This window comes from Dicentrarchus labrax, unplaced genomic scaffold, assembly GCF_905237075.1.
Source record: "Dicentrarchus labrax unplaced genomic scaffold, dlabrax2021, whole genome shotgun sequence".
Lineage (NCBI taxonomy): Eukaryota > Metazoa > Chordata > Actinopteri > Moronidae > Dicentrarchus > Dicentrarchus labrax.
The window spans coordinates 29,855,480-29,875,482 of record NW_026136714.1 but is presented as its reverse complement, the minus strand read 5'-3'; the positions used below and the strand labels follow the sequence as shown (position 1 = coordinate 29,875,482).

Below are 20,003 nucleotides of genomic sequence, written 5' to 3'. Positions count from 1 at the left end.
TTAACATTTATTCAAACGAGATAAAATAAGACTTTTATCTTATTATTCATGTCTAACACTCTCATAATCAGGAAAGCAAGTAATACTGAATGAACAGTGTTACCAGTGTTGGTGGTAAATAAAGGAAGTAGTTTACGACTATCCTGTTATTGTCTCTCACTGTGTCTGTCGGGCACATTAATACACAGCAGAGTCTTCAGGCTGCACATTCTGTCTGTTTAAAGTCACTGTTACTGGAAGAGTCTAAGTCGATACTAAACTTGTTCTTCAGTGAATCTGTCCCTGCATTTAAAGAAGTGAAACAACTTTTAACTTCGCTTTCACAGCATCAGCTACTTTTTAAACAGGTTTTAATGGTTAAATATTCATACTGAACAATTTTGCACTCGTTAATTGTTCTAGTTTTGTTCGGTTACTCATTCTATGTCCTTATTAGTTTTAATTCAATATAATCATATATAGGTTACGAATAAATGTGATATACAGTCCATCGAGAACATCACACATATCTTCAGCCAGTTACACCTCTGTTTATTAGACTACAAATAGAGAAAAAGAAAAAGTTATTAAATCTACTGATTGGAGTAAATGATATCAGCATTTATTTATATCATGTCCACTTAAGGTGCTTTGCTGACTGATATTGTCGATGCAGACTGAAAACACTAATCCCCGCCTGGAAATCAGCTCAGCTTCATGTTGCAGAGTTGAATGTGTCTTTCAAATAGTTTATATTGTATTAAGTATTATTGTTTATTTCTTCTGTGTTGTTATACTGAATGTAAATGATTTCTCTGAATTCAGTTGCTCAGTATTAACTTCTAATTATATGACCCACCTTAAAATGAGCCTGTATTCATGAACAGAATTTTGACTCTTGACATTTTTCATTTTGGTTGGAACGGTTTTACTTATACACATACTCAGCTTTGACACTGAGTTGCTGTTTGTTCATTCATGGAGATTACAGTCAAACACAGCAGTAGTGCATATATTAATATCTTTAAAATAATATTATTACAGTGGAATCTGGATAGAGGAATTTTGGTAATGAAAAATAAAGTATATGTTAATTACAGTCAGAAAGGCAGGATAAGTGATGCTGAAACAACGAGTGCTCAGAGTGACGGTAAATAGAGGTCTATCAGCCCACTGAGGATGAGAAAAGACGAAGCTTTTGCTTAAAAATCCCAGAAAATGTTTGTTACTGCAGGATCCATCTTCAATCAGTCTCATAAGCACAAGAACACACAGCAACTCCTTCAGGCTTCCTGTTGTTCATCTTGAGATCTGCCTTATAATCAAGTTAACACAGGACTTTGACTTTCCATCTGATTGGGTGTAAAATGGCGCACGCTCTGCTGCAACAGCACACACTGTGACTCTGCTTTGTTTCATCAAAGTATCATCCAGTCCATCCTCATATACTGCTCCTCCTGTTTTTACAACATGCTGTCACCAACCGGACCAAATTAATACACATCACCAACACAGCGGCCAAGATAATCGGACTCCCCACACCCAATCTCACAGCACTAAACAACAGGGCCATCTCACACATTGCAACCACAATAGAACTGGACATTACACACCCACTCAATCAATATCTCACCCCACTGACTTCTGGACGGAGGTACCGAACATTGAGGTGCAAGAAAGCTCGCTATGGGAAAAGCCTGATCCCTGCAGTTATTGCTGCTTTAAACAAAGGGGCGCACTGAGTGTGTAACCTGTCATGTATTATTTATTTGATTGTTTGTTTGTTTTTGTTTTTTTGTTTTTTTTTGTTTTGTTCTGTAGATTTGTTAATTGTGGATAGTGTGTTTGCCTGCAGGCGCAGTGATGTGGACATGAATTTCCCCCTCGGAGGACAATAAATTGAATTGAATTGAATTGAATTGAATTTTGTTTAGGATAGAAAAGTATCAACTGTCACAATATCCAGTTTACATGAGCAGCAGGAGTATTACGCTTTAGTTCAGTCCAGAGTTCAAGTGTCAGTCAGTTAAAATCAATGAGAACACCAGGTCTTGCGCCCATGATGAATAAAACACATACTTAATATCAAGCATTTTTACTGCACCAATTTGGAGAAATTTAACAATAAAATTCCATATTTGTACCTGCTTTAACTGTACCTCAAATATAAGAAAATATGCCACTTGGAGATACAAATATGGACTTTTATTATTGAATTTCTCCACATTGGTGCAGTAGAAATGGTTGATATTAAGTATGTTTTTTATTCATCATGGGCGCATGAAACACTTTAATGTAAAATATTTTCATCATAATGCTGAGAATACTTGTACACTCGAAATTTAAGTGCGGCTGATTTGACCACGGAGATCGGAGTTACGGCTGGCTTGACCGCAGTTATTATATCACAGTCATTATCTCGTGATCTCAAATTAATTGTATCGTTATCCCGGGGAAACAAAGTTTCATCATCTCGAGATCTCGAGAAAATTAACTTGTTAACACGGGAAAACGGAGGAAATAAAATGTATGAATGCATGGCCCTTTAGGGCTTCCGTATGATATAACATATGTTTAAATTAAGTATTTATTCACATAGACACTGCATGTACTAAAGTAAATACATTTTGTTTCCTCCACCTTCTTGCCGTCTCTCAGAAATGGTTTTGATGAATCTACAGAATGTGATGGAAACATTTTCTTGTTTTGTGCTTTAGTTCAGTCCAGAGTTCAAGTGTCAGTCAGTTAAGATCAATGAGAACAGCAGATCTGAGAGTCTCCTTTTCGTAACAGAGGAGAGAGAAAGTTGACACTGACTGCCCTCTAGTGTCTTTATAACTGGAACTGTGACATTATTTTTTACTCTCATACTGTGAGCTACTTTAGATGCCAAATGATATAAACATTAATGTGTAGCTACATGTCTTTCTTTTATTCAGACCTGGACAGTGATTTCAGCAGACTGTTTGGCTGTCATTGGCTGTTTTTGAAGAAGTGATCATTAAAGGAAGAAATTTTATTTATTTAGTTGCTTAATTGTTATTGTTGTTATGATCTTCCTAATAGATTGTTATGTTTTCCTAAAGAAATAAAAGCAAAATAAAAATACAAATCTTTTCTAAAGTAAAGTAAAGATGAGTACTGTAGGATTTTGTACAGCTGCTCAACCAACTCCAGTCACTGTGGGTGTCGAGCACAATAATAAACAGCAGAATCTTCAGTCTTCAGACTATTCATCTGCAGATACACCTGCTGTCTGCTGTTGTCTCTGGAGATGGTAAACCGGCCTTGAACTGACTGAGAGTAGTATTTGGTACTGCCACTGCCACTATAAATGATTGCAATCCACTCCAGTCCTTTTCCAGGAGCCTGTCTGATCCAGTGCATCCCGTAGCTGCTGAATGTGAATCCAGAGGCTGTACAGGTCAATCTGTGAGATTCTCCAGGCCTTTTAACCACTGGTTCAGATTCTGTCAGAGTCTGACCATCAACACCTGTCAAACAAAGAAAGCTGTTGTCATATGTTACATTGGCAGCACAAAATGAAAATATGTCAAATCAACATCAGTGAAGATGTTCACCTGCCCAGCAGATAGTTAACAGCAGCAGTCCTGTCCTATAGTCCATCATGTTAAACTGTGTGTCCACTGTTCTCTGTCATCCTCTCTGCAGTCAGATAAGTAGAGGTGGAAGACATCTGAGTTTTGCATTGACTCCTCCTCACAGTGTGGAACTGGATTTGACTTGGATCTCAGTTGATGTTTGGTGAAACTGCAGAATGAATGTTTACTGTACATTAGTCATTCCTCCAAGAGTCCCTCTTGCATGTTTCAATATAATTTGTCCAAAACCTGGGTATCAATAATAGTGATAATACATTTAAGAATATTAATTAGCATTAAATATAGGAATTACATGTAACTTATTCCATAATTTATATTTTTGAGGCAGACTAAGAGGACATGTTTTGTAAAATCCGCTGTATGTTAGATATTATGTTTCTATATTATAATGAACCATGTTGTATTCCTTTCACTTTTTCAATTATTTTTATTTTATTATTTTATTTTATTTTTAAAACTGCTGAGAACAGTTTTCAGTCAATAGAAATAAATTGTCCACTCAGACATATAGACTCTGTTACCTTGTGTAAAACAAAAGTTGCAGTAAAAACTAAAAGCTTTGTCACTGTCTGCAGTCAGATTATTAAAGGTGGAAGACAACTACGTTCTGCATTGACTCGTCCTCACAGGGAGGACAAAGTTTGGTCTTTAGTTTGTTGCACTTGAGAAACGATAATGTAGGAGTTGTGACATCAGCCAAATAAATTTGATTCAGGCAAATCTGAATGTAATACTTGTTTAATTTGAAATGTCTGTCAAATGTTGAATGTTGTGTTTAAGGTTTATCAGAGTATCCTCCAACAAACATTATTAAACATATTCACAACTGAATTATCATGAGACAAAATCCTGATTGAAAACATCAGGTGACATGTTTTTTTTCCTTTAGATTTTTATATTATATGAACTAAAATCAAAGACTGTCTATGAAAAAGGACATCTAAAATATGATGGCACCATTTAAAAAATGCATTCAAGTAAAGTAGAGGACACGAACATAGAACAAGAAAATTCAATTTTTTTATCTGTGATATAACTTCAAATAATTTAATTTGGCACTTAAATTCTCATGTTATTTGATTCTCTGTCCAACTGCAGCTGACTAACGTGTATTTAAATAACTCAAAATTAGTATGAAAACTTTAGGAATTTGTCCTCATTCACAGAAGGTAAAACTTGTTCTCTTTTCTTCATCTCTGACAAACACACTACAGATTGCTGATGAACTCACTATTGATTCCAGTTTGACTAATTAACATCTCGATGAAGTTGTGTAGACTCCTGACTCACTTCATGATGCAGCTTTAATTGTGATAATGATCTTTTTTGTATTTTTCAGAGACTCTTGTCAGATGACGAGTATGAAAAGCAAAGTTGTCAGATAAATTCATTGCATTACTTAAAAATTTTAATATTTAATAGTATTTAAAATGATGAAATCTGTTGTTTTTGTGTAATTAAGAACATTTTCATGAAGTCTGAAGTGTGTTTCTGTCTTCACTGTAACAGTGAACTGGTGTTGAAATCATTAGTGGTCTGAGGGCTCCTCCTCTGGTGGCTTCATGTTACAAGTGTTCAGGCACTGAGGGGTCTTTGTTCAGGTCTACTGATGGTTTGTGTTATTGTGTCTCTCTGGCACAGTAATACACAGCAGAGTCTTCAGGCTGCACATTCTGTCCGTTTAGAGTCACTGTGTTACTGGAAGAGTCTAAGTCGATACTGAACTTGTTCTTCAGTGAATCCTTGTAATATGTTGTGCATCCAACACATGCACCTCCAATCCACTCCAGTCCTTTCCCTGCAGGCTGTCTGATCCAAGCTGTGGCATAGCTGCTCAGAGAATAAGAGACCTGACAGGTGATGGTCAGACGTTGACCTGGCTGCACAGTCACAGAGGCTGGCTGTGTCAACTGTTCACACTTCACACCTGTTAAAAAAGAAAATGTTTTGTAACAAATTATCAAGTTATACTGCAAAAGAAGAACTGTTGAGTTTGACAAATCCAGAGAGACTCACATCCAGCTGCCAACAGCAGCAGCAGAGCTACAGAGAACATGGTTTATGTTGAAACTGACGTGCTGTGAACTCCACTGACAGCCTGATGGGAAGTTTTTATAGCTGAGTAACATGCCTGGAAATCACCTCTGCTTTACATATGGTATTTTAATTTCATTTAACATTTTGAAAATGTCTCTTTGCTTTTACTGTAAACTATTACTGTCTAAATCTAAACAAGTCAATATTGAAACATTTTGTAATTTTTTGTACACTTGCAAACAATGATAAGGATCTTTATTAATGCTAATATTAACATTAATAATGATGCAGAACATATACATTAATGTAAGAACGATGATGTGCACCCATGGAAACAAAAAGAACAATCACAAATAATGTTGTTTTCTATACGACATGTTTATCATGTTTTTTGTTTCCCTGAGATCATTTATTTACTGTCAGCACCCCCTACCAGGGTTGGGGGGTTACTTTAAAAATGTAATCCAATATAATTACTGATTACCTGTAAAAATATAGTCAGTAACCTAGTCCAATTATCACAATATTAAAGTAATGTAACTTGACTACTTGACTTGACTAACTTTGGATTACCTTACCAACTATACAAATAAAGACAAGAGAAAAACAATTCAAAATCAGTCAACAAAACCAATAAGAAGTATTGATGTAAGTGTATTCTACAAGAGAACAAAACAACGTGACTTTTGAAAAGAAGATGGAAACCCCCAAGCCTGCATCCTACATTACAGTCATGATTACTTAAAAACCTGAGCACAGCCTTTTGTAACTGCAGCATTTATTTATTCATATATTTGCTCACTTTCTGTACTTGCTGACTGTATTTGCTGCAAACAGAAATAGCAGCAGCCAGGATCATGTAAATAGTCTGATGCTGGTGGTTTTCAGGTTTGCATAAAATACTTGGAAAGCCTCGAGGGGAATACAGCTGCTCAGGAACTGAAACCTGTGTGACAAAATGCAAAAAACTAAATTATGTAGCTTCGATGAAAACTAAGGTAGTTCACAAGTAACCTGTTGAAGGCCAATTATTAACAAATTTACCTTCATCTGTGTGTGGTTGTGTCAGAAATAAGTCCTCATCAAATTTTCGTGTTCTGGGTTTACTATTATTGCTTAATATATTATTGTTATTATTGTATTTATTTTGCATTTATTTATTAGTGACCAGGAACAGCTAAATAACTAAAATATATTTCCTGTTTTATTGTATCAAATTATTTCTAATGAAATACAACTTTAAATCCATTCAGACATCAGTGGTAATAAAATATGTGTGTGTTGTATCATTTGAATTACTGGACCTGAGGACATTAATCCTGTGAGACAGTGCAGGGTCTATCAGCCCACTAAGGATGAGAAAAGAGTTTTTGCTGAAAAAATCCCAGAAAATGTTTGTTACTGCAGGATTAGTTGTTCATCCATCTTCAATCAGTCTCACAAGCACAAGAACACACAGCAGCTCCTTCAGGCTTCCTGCTGTTCATCTTCAGGTCTTTACCAGATCTGAGTGTCTCCTTTTAGTATCAGAGGAGAGAGAAAGTTGCCCTCTTGTGATTTTAAGAAACTCAACATTATTTTCACTCTCATATTCTGACTCACTTTATGTTCCACGTGATTTACTGACATTATTGAGTCTTGATTTGCTGTTGTTGTCCGTAATATCAACAAGTGATGTATTGTGTATTTTGGATGCATTTAATATTCAGTAATTAAATATAAGTAACACTTTTCTGGACTTTGTATAATGCAGGGACAATTGTCAATTCATATAATAAAAATATATTAAAACACTGAATATAAAAAATATCAACATATAATATTAATACAAAAGTACTTCAAGATGAGTACTGTAGGATTTTGTATAGCTGCTCAACCAACTCCAGTCACTGAGTCTCGAGCACAATAATAACAGCAGAATCTTCAGTCTTCAGACTGTTCATCTGCAGATACACCTGCTGTCTGCTGTTGTCTCTGGAGATGGTAAACCGGCCTTGAACTGACTGAGAGTAGCGTTTCTGTCATTATCATATTAAACCCAGGCAAGGAGAAGCCTGTCTGACCCAGTGCATATAGTAGCTGCTGAATGTGAATCCAGAGCCTGTACAGGTCAATCTGTGAGATTCTCCAGGCCTTTTAACCACTGGTTCAGATTCTGTCAGAGTCTGACCATCAACACCTGTCAAACAAAGAAAGCTATTCATGTCATGTGTTACATTGGCAGCACAAAATGAAAATATGTCAACTGAAGTTCAGTGAAGATGTTCACCTGCCCAGCAGATAGTTAACAGCAGCAGTCCTGTCCTATAGTCCATCATGTTAAACTGTGTGTCCACTGTTCTCTGTCATCCTCTCTGCAGTCAGATAAGTAGAGGTGGAAGACATCTGAGTTTTGCATTGACTCCTCCTCACAGGGAGGAGATAACTAGACTGGACTGGTGATATTTTTATTTTTATTTGTTGAAACAAAAAATCAAACTTTGAGTTTCTCCTTTTGACTTTATTTTGTACGGTGGCCGTGAAACGTGCAAAAAAATGCAAAAGGCCCTGTATACGGCCAGTGTTTGCCCTGTCCGTTTGGGGCTACTGTAGAAGCATGGCAAATACAATACAAATAAAATAAGGTAGATAATATTTATAAATATTAATTAATATTATTGTTATTTGTGTAAAATGGAATGAAAATAGTGTGAAATTGAATTCAGTGATCAATTATTCTATTAGAATGTGTTACTGGTTGGCCACATATGTTTCTAGGTATTTGTACAGGTCTGTTGGTGGTTTGTATCACTGTGGAGCCACGTACACAGTAATACACAGCTGTGTCCTCAGGCTGCACATTCTGTCCTGTTAGAGTCACAGAGCTAGTAGAAATGTGTGTTTTGTAAAGGAACTTGTTCTTCAGAGCATTGTTTTGAGAAAAGCTACCTGCACCCCACCGATGCCAAATCCATTGCATTGGTTTTCCTTCACACTGTCTGATCCAACCTGTTGCATAGCTGTTATCAGTCAGAGAATAACCAGAGACCTGACAGGTGATGGTGAAGGACTGTCCAGGCTGCACAACCATTGAGTCTGACTGGATGAGATCAATACTGTTCACACCTGTGGAAACAGAAATCAACATTATCTCCATCATTCATCTGACTATTCAGTGTTTCTAATGTGTTTATTAGTGTGAATCCACTGAAAGCTCCTCACAGGATCCAGCTGCCAGCAGCAGTATCAGAGCTACAGAGAACATGTGAAGCTGAACTGATGTGAGCTCTTCTGTCCTCTCACTGACACACACACACACACACACACACACTTCACTTCCTTATAAGTAACCTTTATTTGCATCTTGAATAATCTTTTATTTAAATCAATTAAACACTGTCATCTCAAGAGACCAAGAAAGGTAGAGAGAAAAGAACGAAAAAAACTTTTTAAGAAAGAAAGATTTACTCTAAGATAACATTTGCATATGTGCTGTTACATTAAACTACTAATGAACTAACATTTATCTGCTCATTAAAAATTATAAACACAATCTCATATTCCAAATAGAAATATTGTGTGAGTGTAACTTTGTTTTTCAACCAGTTTATCAGTGTTTTTAGGTTATTTCTTTTCATTTTTATTTTCTATTTTTTAATGCAACACCAACCGATTAAATTGATTTTAATATAGGATTTAGCTGTCTTCAAAATCTGTTATTTTAATTTAAAAAAAGCTATTGTTTAATCAACAACAGTAATTGTAAGTATAAGTATACGATATTTAGGAAAACATTTTAAACTTCTCAAGGAAAAACAGATTTAAAGAAACAATGACAAATGTGATATAATTAATGACATTAATTAATTAATGTTGTTATCACGCTGATAAATACAAATTGAAACATCACAGCAATGATGAATGTTTAATTTAGAGCTCCTTTAAATTTGGTCCATTTGGAAGCCATCAGTCTACATTGAGTCAAGAAAGGCTAAGATAATGTTATTGTTCTTACAGATACATTTCTGCTCAGCCTCACTAGAAGAGATGATCATCCTGATGAGAGAGCAGCACAGTGTGGAGATTGATCAAGGACTCTGAATTCGGGGTTATTTTAAAAACAACTTGAACAAAGTGGTTTTATTTTCTATCAGTGACTGTCTGTAGTGGTTTCTGTACGGCTCTGTGGCTTCCTGTGCCACTGTGGCTGTCGAGCACAATAATAAACAGCAGAGTCTTCAGTTGTCAGGCTGTTCATCTGCAGATACACCTGGTCCACGTTGTTGTCTCTGGAGATGGTGAAGCGATTCTGGACTGATGTGGAATAAGCTTTAGTGCTTCCACTCGGAGCAGAAATGTAGGCAACCCACTCCAGTCCTTTTCCTTCAGCTTGTCTGATCCAGCCTATATCAGCATCGTCATCTGATATTCCTGCATATGTACAGGTCAGTTTGTGGGATTCTCCCGGCCTCTTCACCACTGGTTCAGACTCGGTCAGAGTCTGACTGCAAACACCTGGGGAGAACAGCAGTTTGATCAGAACACAGCCAAACAGCAAACCTTGACACAGACAAAGAAGAGGGCAGAATTGTGTATTCACCAGAAATCAGTGATACCATCAGAAACAGTATACATGCTGTTAAAGTCATAGTGAAAATGTGTTGTGTGTCTGGATGATGGTTTGCTGTGTCTCCAGTTTGCAGTGAGCTAAATAATAAAGATGGAAGAGATCCAAATTTGCATTGACTCCTCCTCATGGTGTTGAACAAGTAAAAAGTATAACAGTGATATTTATTGACTGAAGGGATCTGATCTACTTACTGAGGGAATACTTTTTGTTGGTTGTATAAAGATAGCCATTAGAGGAGTGTTTGCCCAATGTTTGCGTCTTATGTGTTTTTAATTGAGGTTTTAAGGTTGGTTGGACAAGACACAGACCATAAATGGAAACGACTGGATCCAACATTTGGTGCCAGATTCTGAGCATACAGTATGTAACATACAAACAGTATAAGCAACATATGATTTGGATGGTATCCATCTTCCAAACCACTTGTATTCTTCATGGTCTCAGCTTTTCTTTGCGCACACTGAACAAGGCTGAAACATGTTTAGAGACACACACATTCACACATATAACACATGAAAAAGTTGGAATAGCCATTTTACCTAAATTGCATATGTTCTGACAGAAAAAAAACTTTATAACATATAACATTATTAAACATTTATGTTCCATATTATTATTAACATTAACATTACTGTGCTCAGCATTAAGAACACAGTTGGTCCTTGACTGCCCTCTACAGTTCTAAAGGAGGGACTGCAACTATTTTCCATTTGAACATAATGTAGAGCACAACTCGAGCACAATAATAAACAGCAGAATCTTCAGTCTTCAGACTGTTCATCTGCAGATACACCTGCTGTCTGCTGTTGCCTCTGGAGATGGTGAATCTACCCTGGACTGACTGGGAGTAATAGATCGGAGTACTAGCTGTGCCTATATATGCAATCCACTCCAGTCCTTTTCCAGAAGCCTGTCTGATCCAGGCCATACGGTAGCTGCTGAATGTGAATCCAGAGGTTGTACAGGTCAATCTGTGAGATTCTCCAGGCCTTTTAACCACTGGTTCAGATTCTGTCAGAGTCTGACCATCAACACCTGTCAAACCAAGAAAGATATGCATGTCATATGTTACATTGGTAGTAAAAATGAAAATATATCAAGTCAAAATAATTGAAGATGTTCACCTGCCCAGCAGATAGTTAACAGCAGTAGTCCTGTCCTAGTTTTGCATTGATCCACTAAACTGAAAACCACATTTATTCTAATAATACAAAAATGTTCTTTAAAATGTGCAAATGTCAAGATTGCTCGACTGTGGGCCCAAAATGTTCATTTCCTGAGATTATAGTCTCAGGGCCAGTTTCACAGACAGGGCTTAGATTAAGCACGGAGTAGGCCTTAATTTATAATTAAACTGGAACATTTATGTAGTTTTCATGAACGTGGCTTAAATTTTGTGTAGTTAGTCAGAGACTATGAGGTCCTGGAGTGAGGTAAGCAAGATTAATGAAGAACACCATTGTTAAGTCTCATTAGGTTAAGTGTAAGCACATGCTGTTGGTCTAATGGCACTCAGAACCCAGAATGAAAATAGAAAACATCTTTACTGGTGAGAATCTGGTCCCAAAACAATGGCCATCATGTTAAACTGTGTGTCCACTGTTGTCTGTCATTCTCTCTGCAGTCAGATAAGTAGAGGTGGAAGACATCTGAGTTTTGCATTGACTCCTCCTCACAGGGAGGAGTGATGTAGATTGGACTTGGTCATCAGCTGTTAATAAAACAGCATACACATTTTCAAAACAGCCATAGTTACATTGGAATTATTATCATGACACAATATCTCGACTTCATAATGAATAACTTTAGAATAATATTATATTATGTTATATTTCATTTATAAACAGTAGAAGTATTCAACAATTTGCAAGTTTTATTGGAAAAGACCTGAAATGTAATCAGAATCTTAATGGATATGTCACGAATCCCTGGCCGTGATGACTGTTTGGGTGTTTTGTGTTGTCTTGTGTTGTCTTGTGGTGTTTGTGTCACTCTTCTAGCAACACCTGCTCCTCATCAGTCTTCAGCAGTACTTAGGGAGCAGCCACACATCCAGTCAATGCTGGATTGTTGTGAAGTATTGAGTGTGCTACTGCTTTCCAGCCAGTTATTTATTGTTGCTACTGTTTGTTGCCTGTCTGCTTCTGCCTGCCTGAGCCGTTCTCTTGCTGTCTGTTTTTGTCTGCAACTAACCGTGTCTCTCTGCCTCAGGAATCATTCCCGGGACTCAGCTCTGGAACCCTGTCCACTCAGCCCACGCCTCCTGTAAGCCAGCCACTGGATCCCCACACTCCAGGTCTACCAGCCAGCCACTCTCTGGATCACCCCCACCTCTGGACTCCCACTCTCGCCTGCCAGCTTCCCCTTTTTTTCACTATTCACTCGTTGTCTAATAAACCGTTTAAACTCAACCTTTTGTCCGATCTGCTTCTCTGTTCCCCTCAGAACCCTGACAGGATACTGTTACGAGTATAGTATAACCAAGTAAGAATTTGGTAAAGCCACCATTATATACTGGGTTGATGGGCAGGTCCACCCCGTAGATGCCAAAGTCTCGGCCGTGCTGTCCTGTCCGATTTCCACATCTAGGTGTGGACTACAGCGTTTCCTACGCATGGCTGGTTATTACCGGTGTTTCTGCAAAAACCTCTCTGTAGTGGTTGCTCCTCTTACCAATTTGTGTAGCCCTAGTGTTCCTGTGGTGTGGAGTAATGACTGTCAATATGCCTTTGATGCAGCAAAGTCTCTTCTCTGCAGTGCACCTGCCCTCACTGTGCCTAACTTCTCTCTTGCTTTCAAACTAGTTGTTGATGCTAGTGCTTCAGGAGCTGGTGCTGTGCTGCTGCAAGATGTGTGTGCCATCCAGTGATTGGTATGAAGCTGAGCATAAGTTCAATCAGGAAGACTATGCTGCTCATTCATTTTTTAATATACTGTTTTTGTTAATCCCCTTTAACAAACAGTTTGCACTTGGGTGGGGGTGTTACGAGTATAGTGTGGTGTTTAGTTTTGCCTCTGCTCTGTGTGCCTCAGACTGTTTCTCTCTTCACTGTAAAAGTGAACTGGTGTTGAAATCATTAGTGGTCTGAGGGCTCCTCCTCTGGTGGCTTCATGTTACAAGTGTTCAGGCACTGAGGGGTTTTTGTTCAGGTCTACTGATGGTTTGTGTTATTGTGTCTCTCTGGCACAGTAATACACAGCAGAGTCTTCAGGCTGCACATTCTGTCCGTTTAGAGTCACTGTTTTGCTAGAAGAGTCTATGGAGATACCGAACTTGTTCTTCAGTGAATCTTTGTAGTATGTGTTCCATCCATCACCTGCCCTTCCAATCCACTCCAGTCCTTTTCCTGCAGGTTGTCTGATCCAAGCTGTGGGAGCGCTGCCCAGAGAATAAGAGACCTGACAGGTGATGGTCAGACGTTGACCTGGCTGCACAGTCACAGAGGCTGGCTGTGTCAACTGTTCACACTTCACACCTGTTAAAAAAGAAAATGTTTTGTAACAAATGATCAAGTTATACTGCAAAAGAAGAACTGTTGACTTTGACAAATCCAGAGAGACTCACATCCAGCTGCCAACAGCAGCAGCAGAGCTACAGAGAACATAGTTTATGTTGAAACTGACGTGCTGTGAACTCCACTGACAGCCTGATGGGAAGTTTTTATAGCTGAGTAACAAGGAAGGTCACTGAGTTTGCATAGAATCAAACATATGAAGCCTCAATGTTGGTCTAACAGGAGCCAATAGAAGAGTCTTTTGACTGTTTTTATATCTGCAGAGTGAAAACATATCTGAAATCACCTCTGCTTTACATATGATATTTTAACTTTATTACACACTCAACTGTAACATTTTGAAAGTGAAACTTTACATTTACAGTTACAGTTCAATAATAAAAAACTGTAACCTTTGCTTTTTTTCTTTCCTATAAACTATTGCCGTCTAAATATTTATTTTGACAACAATTTGGTATTAAAACATTATGTACATTTTTTTTATAATTTCAAACAATGACCAGGATAATTATTCTCTATGTATTAACATGAATGATGGATAATGATATTCATTACAACCAGCACTGCAATAACAATGATGATGTGCATCCATTGAAACCAAAGGAGCAATCGGAATATTGCTTTCTGTGCCATGTTGACAGTGTGTTTATCATGTTTTCAATTGATTGCAGTGTTTTACTGCACCATTAGTTTATGCGTTTATTCACTCACATATTGTATCCGCTGCAAGCAGAAATATAGTGACAGCAAGGATCATGTAAATTGTATGTAAACTTCAGTGTGATGCTGCTGGTTTGCATAGAAATTACTGGACCTGAGGACATTAATCATGTGAGACAGTGCAGGGTCTATCAGCCCACTGAGGATGAGAAAAGACAGAGTGTTTGCTTAAAAATCCCAGAAAATGTTTGTTACTGCACGATTAGTTGTCCATCCATCTTCAGTCAGTCTCATAAGCACAAGAACACACAGCAGCCCCTTCAGGCTTCCTGCTGCTCATCTTGAGATCTGCCTTATAATCAAGTTAACACAGGACTTTGACTTTCCATCTGATTGGGTGTAAAATGGCGCACGCTCTGCTGCGACAGCACACACTGTGACTCTGCTTTATTTCCCCCCATCTTCTGCTACTACTGTATCAAAGTATCATCCAGCCCATCCTCATATACTGCTCCTCCTGTTTTTACAATATGCTAACTGTCCCCAACCGGACCAAATTCATACGCATCACCAACACAGCGGCCAAGATAATCGGACTCCCCACACCCAATCTCACAGAACTAAACAACAGGGCCATCTCACACATTGCAACCACAATAGAACTGGACATTACACACCCACTAAATCAATATCTCACCCCACTGCCTTCTGGACGGAGGTACCGAACATTGAGGTGCAAGAAAGCTCGCTATGGGAAAAGCCTGATCCCTGCAGCTATTGCTGCTTTAAACAAAGGGGCGCACTGAGTGTGTAACCTGTCATGTATTATTTATTTGATTGTTTGTTTTGTTTTGTTCTGTAGATTTGTTAATTGTGGATAGCGTGTTTCTTTGTTGAGTGTATGGTGTTGCCTGCAGGTGCAGTGATGTGGACATGAATTTCCCCCTTGGAGGACAATAAATTGAATTGAATTGAATTTTGTTTAGGATAGAAAAGTATCAACTCTCACAATATCCAGTTTACATGAGCAGCAGGAGTATTACGCTTTAGTTCAGTCCAGAGTTCAAGTGTCAGTCAGTTAAGATCAATGAGAACACCAGATCTTGCGCCCATGATGAATAAAAAACATACTTAATATCAAGCATTTTTACTGCACCAATTTGGAAAAATTCAACAATAAAAGTCCCATATTTATACCTCCAGATTCAACATTTGACCATATTTGAGCTACTGTAAAAAAAACTTTGCTCAAAAATTCCTGGCTATGGATGGTATATTTGACTTCTACACATATAAGACTACAAGTATACTTAATATCAAGCATTTTTGCTGCACCAATTTGGAGAAATTCAACAATAAAATTCCATATTTGTACCTGCTTTAACTGTACCTCAAATATAAGAAAATATGCCACTTGGAGATACAAATATGGACTTTTATTATTGAATTTCTCCACATTGGTGCAGTAGAAATGCTTGATATTAAGTATGTTTTTTTATTCATCGTGGGTGCATGAAACACTTTAATGTAACATATTTTCATGATAATGCTGAGAATACTTGTACACTCGAAATTTAAGTGCGGCTGATTTGACCAAGGAGATCGGAGTAACGGCTGGCTTGACCGCAGTTATTATGTCACAGTCATTATCTCGAGATCTCAAATTAATTGTATTGTTATCTCGGGAAAACAAAGTTTCATTATCTCGAGATCTCGAGAAAATTAACTTGTTATCACAAGTTAACACTTTCATTGCTACGCGGATGACACCCAGCTCTACCTCTCCAGCAAACCAAATTCCACTCTCCCACCTTCCTCCCTCACCGACTGCTTCACCGAGCTCAAATCCTGGTTCTCCTCCAACTTCCTCAAACTCAACAGTGATAAAACCGAATTTCTTTTTATTGGCACTAAATCAACCCTCTCAAAAGCTGACAGTTTTTCCCTCACCATCGACCACTCCTCTGTCTCCCCTTCCCCCCAGGTTAAGAGTCTGGGTGTCATCCTCGACAGCACATTATCTTTCCAATCCCATATCAATAACATCACCCGGTCTGCATATTTCCACCTACGCAATATTAATCGACTCCGCCCCTCCCTTTCTCCCCACTCCACTGCCATCCTTGTACACAGCCTTGTCACCTCCCGCATCGACTACTGCAACTCCCTTCTCTTCGGTCTACCTCACAAATACCTCCATAAACTTCAACTGGTTCAGAACTCTGCAGCTCGAATTATCACCAGAACCCCCTCCATCCACCACATCACCCCTGTTCTACAGCAACTCCACTGGCTCCCGGTAAAACTCCGCATTGACTTCAAAATCCTCCTATTCACGTTCAAGGCCATCCACAACCTCTCCCCTCCTTATCTGTCCGAACTCCTCCACATCGCCAACCCTTCCCGTTCCCTCAGATCTGCCTCCCTCTGTCCACCTCTCTGTCCCTCCCGCCCGCCTCGTCACCATGGGGAGCAGGGCTTTCAGCCGCTCTGCCCCCCAACTCTGGAACTCACTCCCACCGGACCTCAGGAACCTGGACTCTCACACACTCTTCAAATCAAGATTAAAAACTCACCTATTCAGAACTGCATACCCCACTTAACCATCTACATTGTCTTTTCTTATCTGTTTCTTATTTCTTGCTTTTTTTTTTTTTTTTTTTTTTTTGTGTTGTACGGTGTCCTCGAGTGCCCAGAGAGGCGCCTCTAATAATTTAATGTATTATTATTATTATTATTAAAACGGAGGAAATAAAATGTATGAATGCATGGCCCTTTAGGGCTTCCGTAAGATATAACATATGTTTAAATGAAGTATTTATTTACATAAACACTGCATGTACTAAAGTAAATACATTTTGTTTCCTCCACTTTCTTGCCGTCTCTCAGAAATGGTTTTAATGAATCTACAGAATGCGATGGAAACATTTTCTTGTTTTGTGCTTTAGTTCAGTCCAGAGTTCAAGTGTCAGTCAGTTAAGATCAATGAGAACAGCAGATCTGAGAGTCTCCTTTTAGTAACAGAGGAGAGAGAAAGCTGACACTGACTGCCCTCTAGTGTCTTTATAACTGGAACTGTGACATTATTTTTCACTCTCATACTGTTAGCTACTTTAGATGCCAAATGATATAAACATTAATGTGTAGCTACATGTCTTTCTTTTATTCAGACCTGGACAGTGATTTCAGCAGACTGTTTGGCTGTCAGTGGCTGTTTTTGAAGAAGTGATCATTAAAGGAAGACATTTTATTTATTTAGGGTGCTTAATTGTTATTGTTGTTATGATCTTCCTCACAGATTGTTATGTTTTCTTAAAGAAATAAAAGCAAAATAAAAATACAAATCTTTTCTAAAGTAAAGTAAAGATGAGTACTGTAGGATTTTGTACAGCTACTCAACCAACTCCAGTCACTGTGAGTGTCGAGCACAATAATAAACAGCAGAATCTTCAGTTTTCAGGCTGTTCATCTGCAGATACAGCTGCTGTCTGCTGTTGTCTCTGGAGATGGTAAACTGGCCTTGAACTGACTGAGAGTAGAATTTGTTACTACTGTCAGTATAGATCAAAGCAATCCACTCCAGTCCTTTTCCAGGAGCCTGTCTGATCCAGTGCATCCAGTAGCTGCTGAATGTGAATCCAGAGGTTGTACAGGTCAATCTGTGAGATTCTCCAGGCCTTTTAACCACTGGTTCAGATTCTGTCAGAGTCTGACCATCAATATCTGTAAGAAAAAATCACATGACTATAGTTTGTACAGAACTATTTATATTAAAAAAGATCAGTGAAGATCTTGGAAAAACTGGAATCAATTTTTAGAAGTCAGTTTAATTGAATTTGCATGAAATGTTACTGCTCATTATGTCATACTGTTGACCTTATTTTAGCTTATTGCTCTTGCACAAATATTCAGTTACTCCCACAGAGATAAAAGAATCAAAAATCAACCCTGGTTTAACTCCATAACTCATATGTTTAGGTATTGACTCTCACAGTGTGGAGAGAACCAGACTGGTCATTGCTTATTGTCTATTCAGACATGTGACTTGAGTCAAAATTAATTTTATTCATGCATCTAAAATTTATGTTAAATTTGAATAGTCTTTCAAAGTTGAATTTGTACTCATTTGAAATTTGAAATTGTATTTCTTGGTCAAATAATATTCTGCTTAAGAATTATTCACAGAAAAAAGAAAACAGGATACACACACAATTGAAAAATCAAACTCTTATATGTTGTTTTTTTCTTCTTAAATGAAACCTATGTTGGGCAAAAGTATTCGTCAAATAAGTACATATTACAAAAATAAATGAGATCGTAAAATAATAATAATTTAGATAATTAATGAGTAAAACTAGTGTTGCCAAACGATTAAAATATTTAATCGCATTAATGTCATAGTTAAATCCCGCAATTAATTTGTAATTAATCGCACATTTTTATTCATCCTAAATGTCCCCTTGGATTTCTTTTTGTCCCATTATTTTTCTCATTTTAATGCTCTTATCAAAAATGGAGAAGTGGATCGGCTTGCTTTGTGCAAATGTTGTTTTTATTGAAACAACATTGGCATATACTGTTGTGTTCAATTTCACACTCAACATTCTCACTTGAGCAAATAATCTTTCTCACACAATGTAACACTGTCCATCAATAGAAGGGTGAAAAGTAATACTTTGTCCCACAAATAGCTCCCTTCAACAGCCCTTTCTAAGGGATCAAAACAGGGCGATACAAAATAAAATTTACAAAGTGCACATAAGTGCAAACTAGACTAGGCCTATAGTGCAGTTAAACCATGGCTTAATACTTTGTCAAGTTTGCTTTTGAACATAGCAGTCAGGCTACTGCTCTTAACACACCACCAGAGGCTCAACCCCAGCCTCTCTTATTTCAGAAAGAATGTGAACAGTAACGGTTAAACAATAAAAGGTAAGCCTACTACTTTGCTTTGAGCCAGTTACTCAAACAGACAAGCTCGTTGACATTTTCAGACAACAAGGAATCCATCCATTTCGGCGTCTCTCGCTCTACTATCCACTCAAACGTAACGTCTACTACTCTTAAACAAGTGTGTGCGGCGTGCCTGTTGTTTTGTTTCCGATCTAGCTAGATGCCGTGTGGTGTTGTTGTTTTTCTAACGCTACTAGTTGTAGTGAAGACACTGGGATGTTACTGTATATGGCGTTAGTTCAGGGGCTATCACTGAGTTCAAGCAAACCCGGTGCTGGGTGTGTCGGTTTAACTGGGAGTTGAGTTAACTGGTGATACTGAGTGTTTTTTAGGGACCCCTTATTGCTTCGAACCAGGAAATAAAGATTCTGACTACTTCTATGACATTCATTTGTTGGTGACTTGAAAACTCTGCAATAGAAACTCTTTACTGGAACAATAATGTTGTGGTGTCTGCTCACTACGGAACTCCTATTCACTGTCATGGTGACATTAACTGCTGATCGCTACCGCTGTTTCAGAGTCCTTCCCGAGTATAACGTTACATCGAAGAAAGACTTCTTTGGATATCGTATATTGTAATCATACAATGGCTTTTACAATACATCTTAGAAACACTAACTATTT

General features: G+C 37.9%; 3 gene segments (V, D, J or C); all 3 read right to left on the bottom strand.

Annotated features, from left to right (window-relative positions):
• Positions 1–5,202: 5,202 nt before the first annotated feature.
• Positions 5,203–5,724, bottom strand: LOC127376239 (Ig heavy chain V region 5A-like). The segment is given in 2 exon segments: positions 5,203–5,529; positions 5,619–5,724. Coding segments are annotated over 2 exon segments (348 nt in total).
• Positions 5,725–8,958: 3,234 nt separating this feature from the next.
• Positions 8,959–10,317, bottom strand: LOC127376236 (immunoglobulin heavy variable 3-48-like). The segment is given in 2 exon segments: positions 8,959–10,133; positions 10,219–10,317. Coding segments are annotated over 2 exon segments (414 nt in total).
• Positions 10,318–13,256: 2,939 nt separating this feature from the next.
• LOC127376240 (Ig heavy chain V region 5A-like) lies at positions 13,257–13,977 on the bottom strand. The segment is given in 2 exon segments: positions 13,257–13,724; positions 13,814–13,977. Coding segments are annotated over 2 exon segments (348 nt in total).
• Between the last annotated feature and the right edge of the window lie 6,026 nt (positions 13,978–20,003).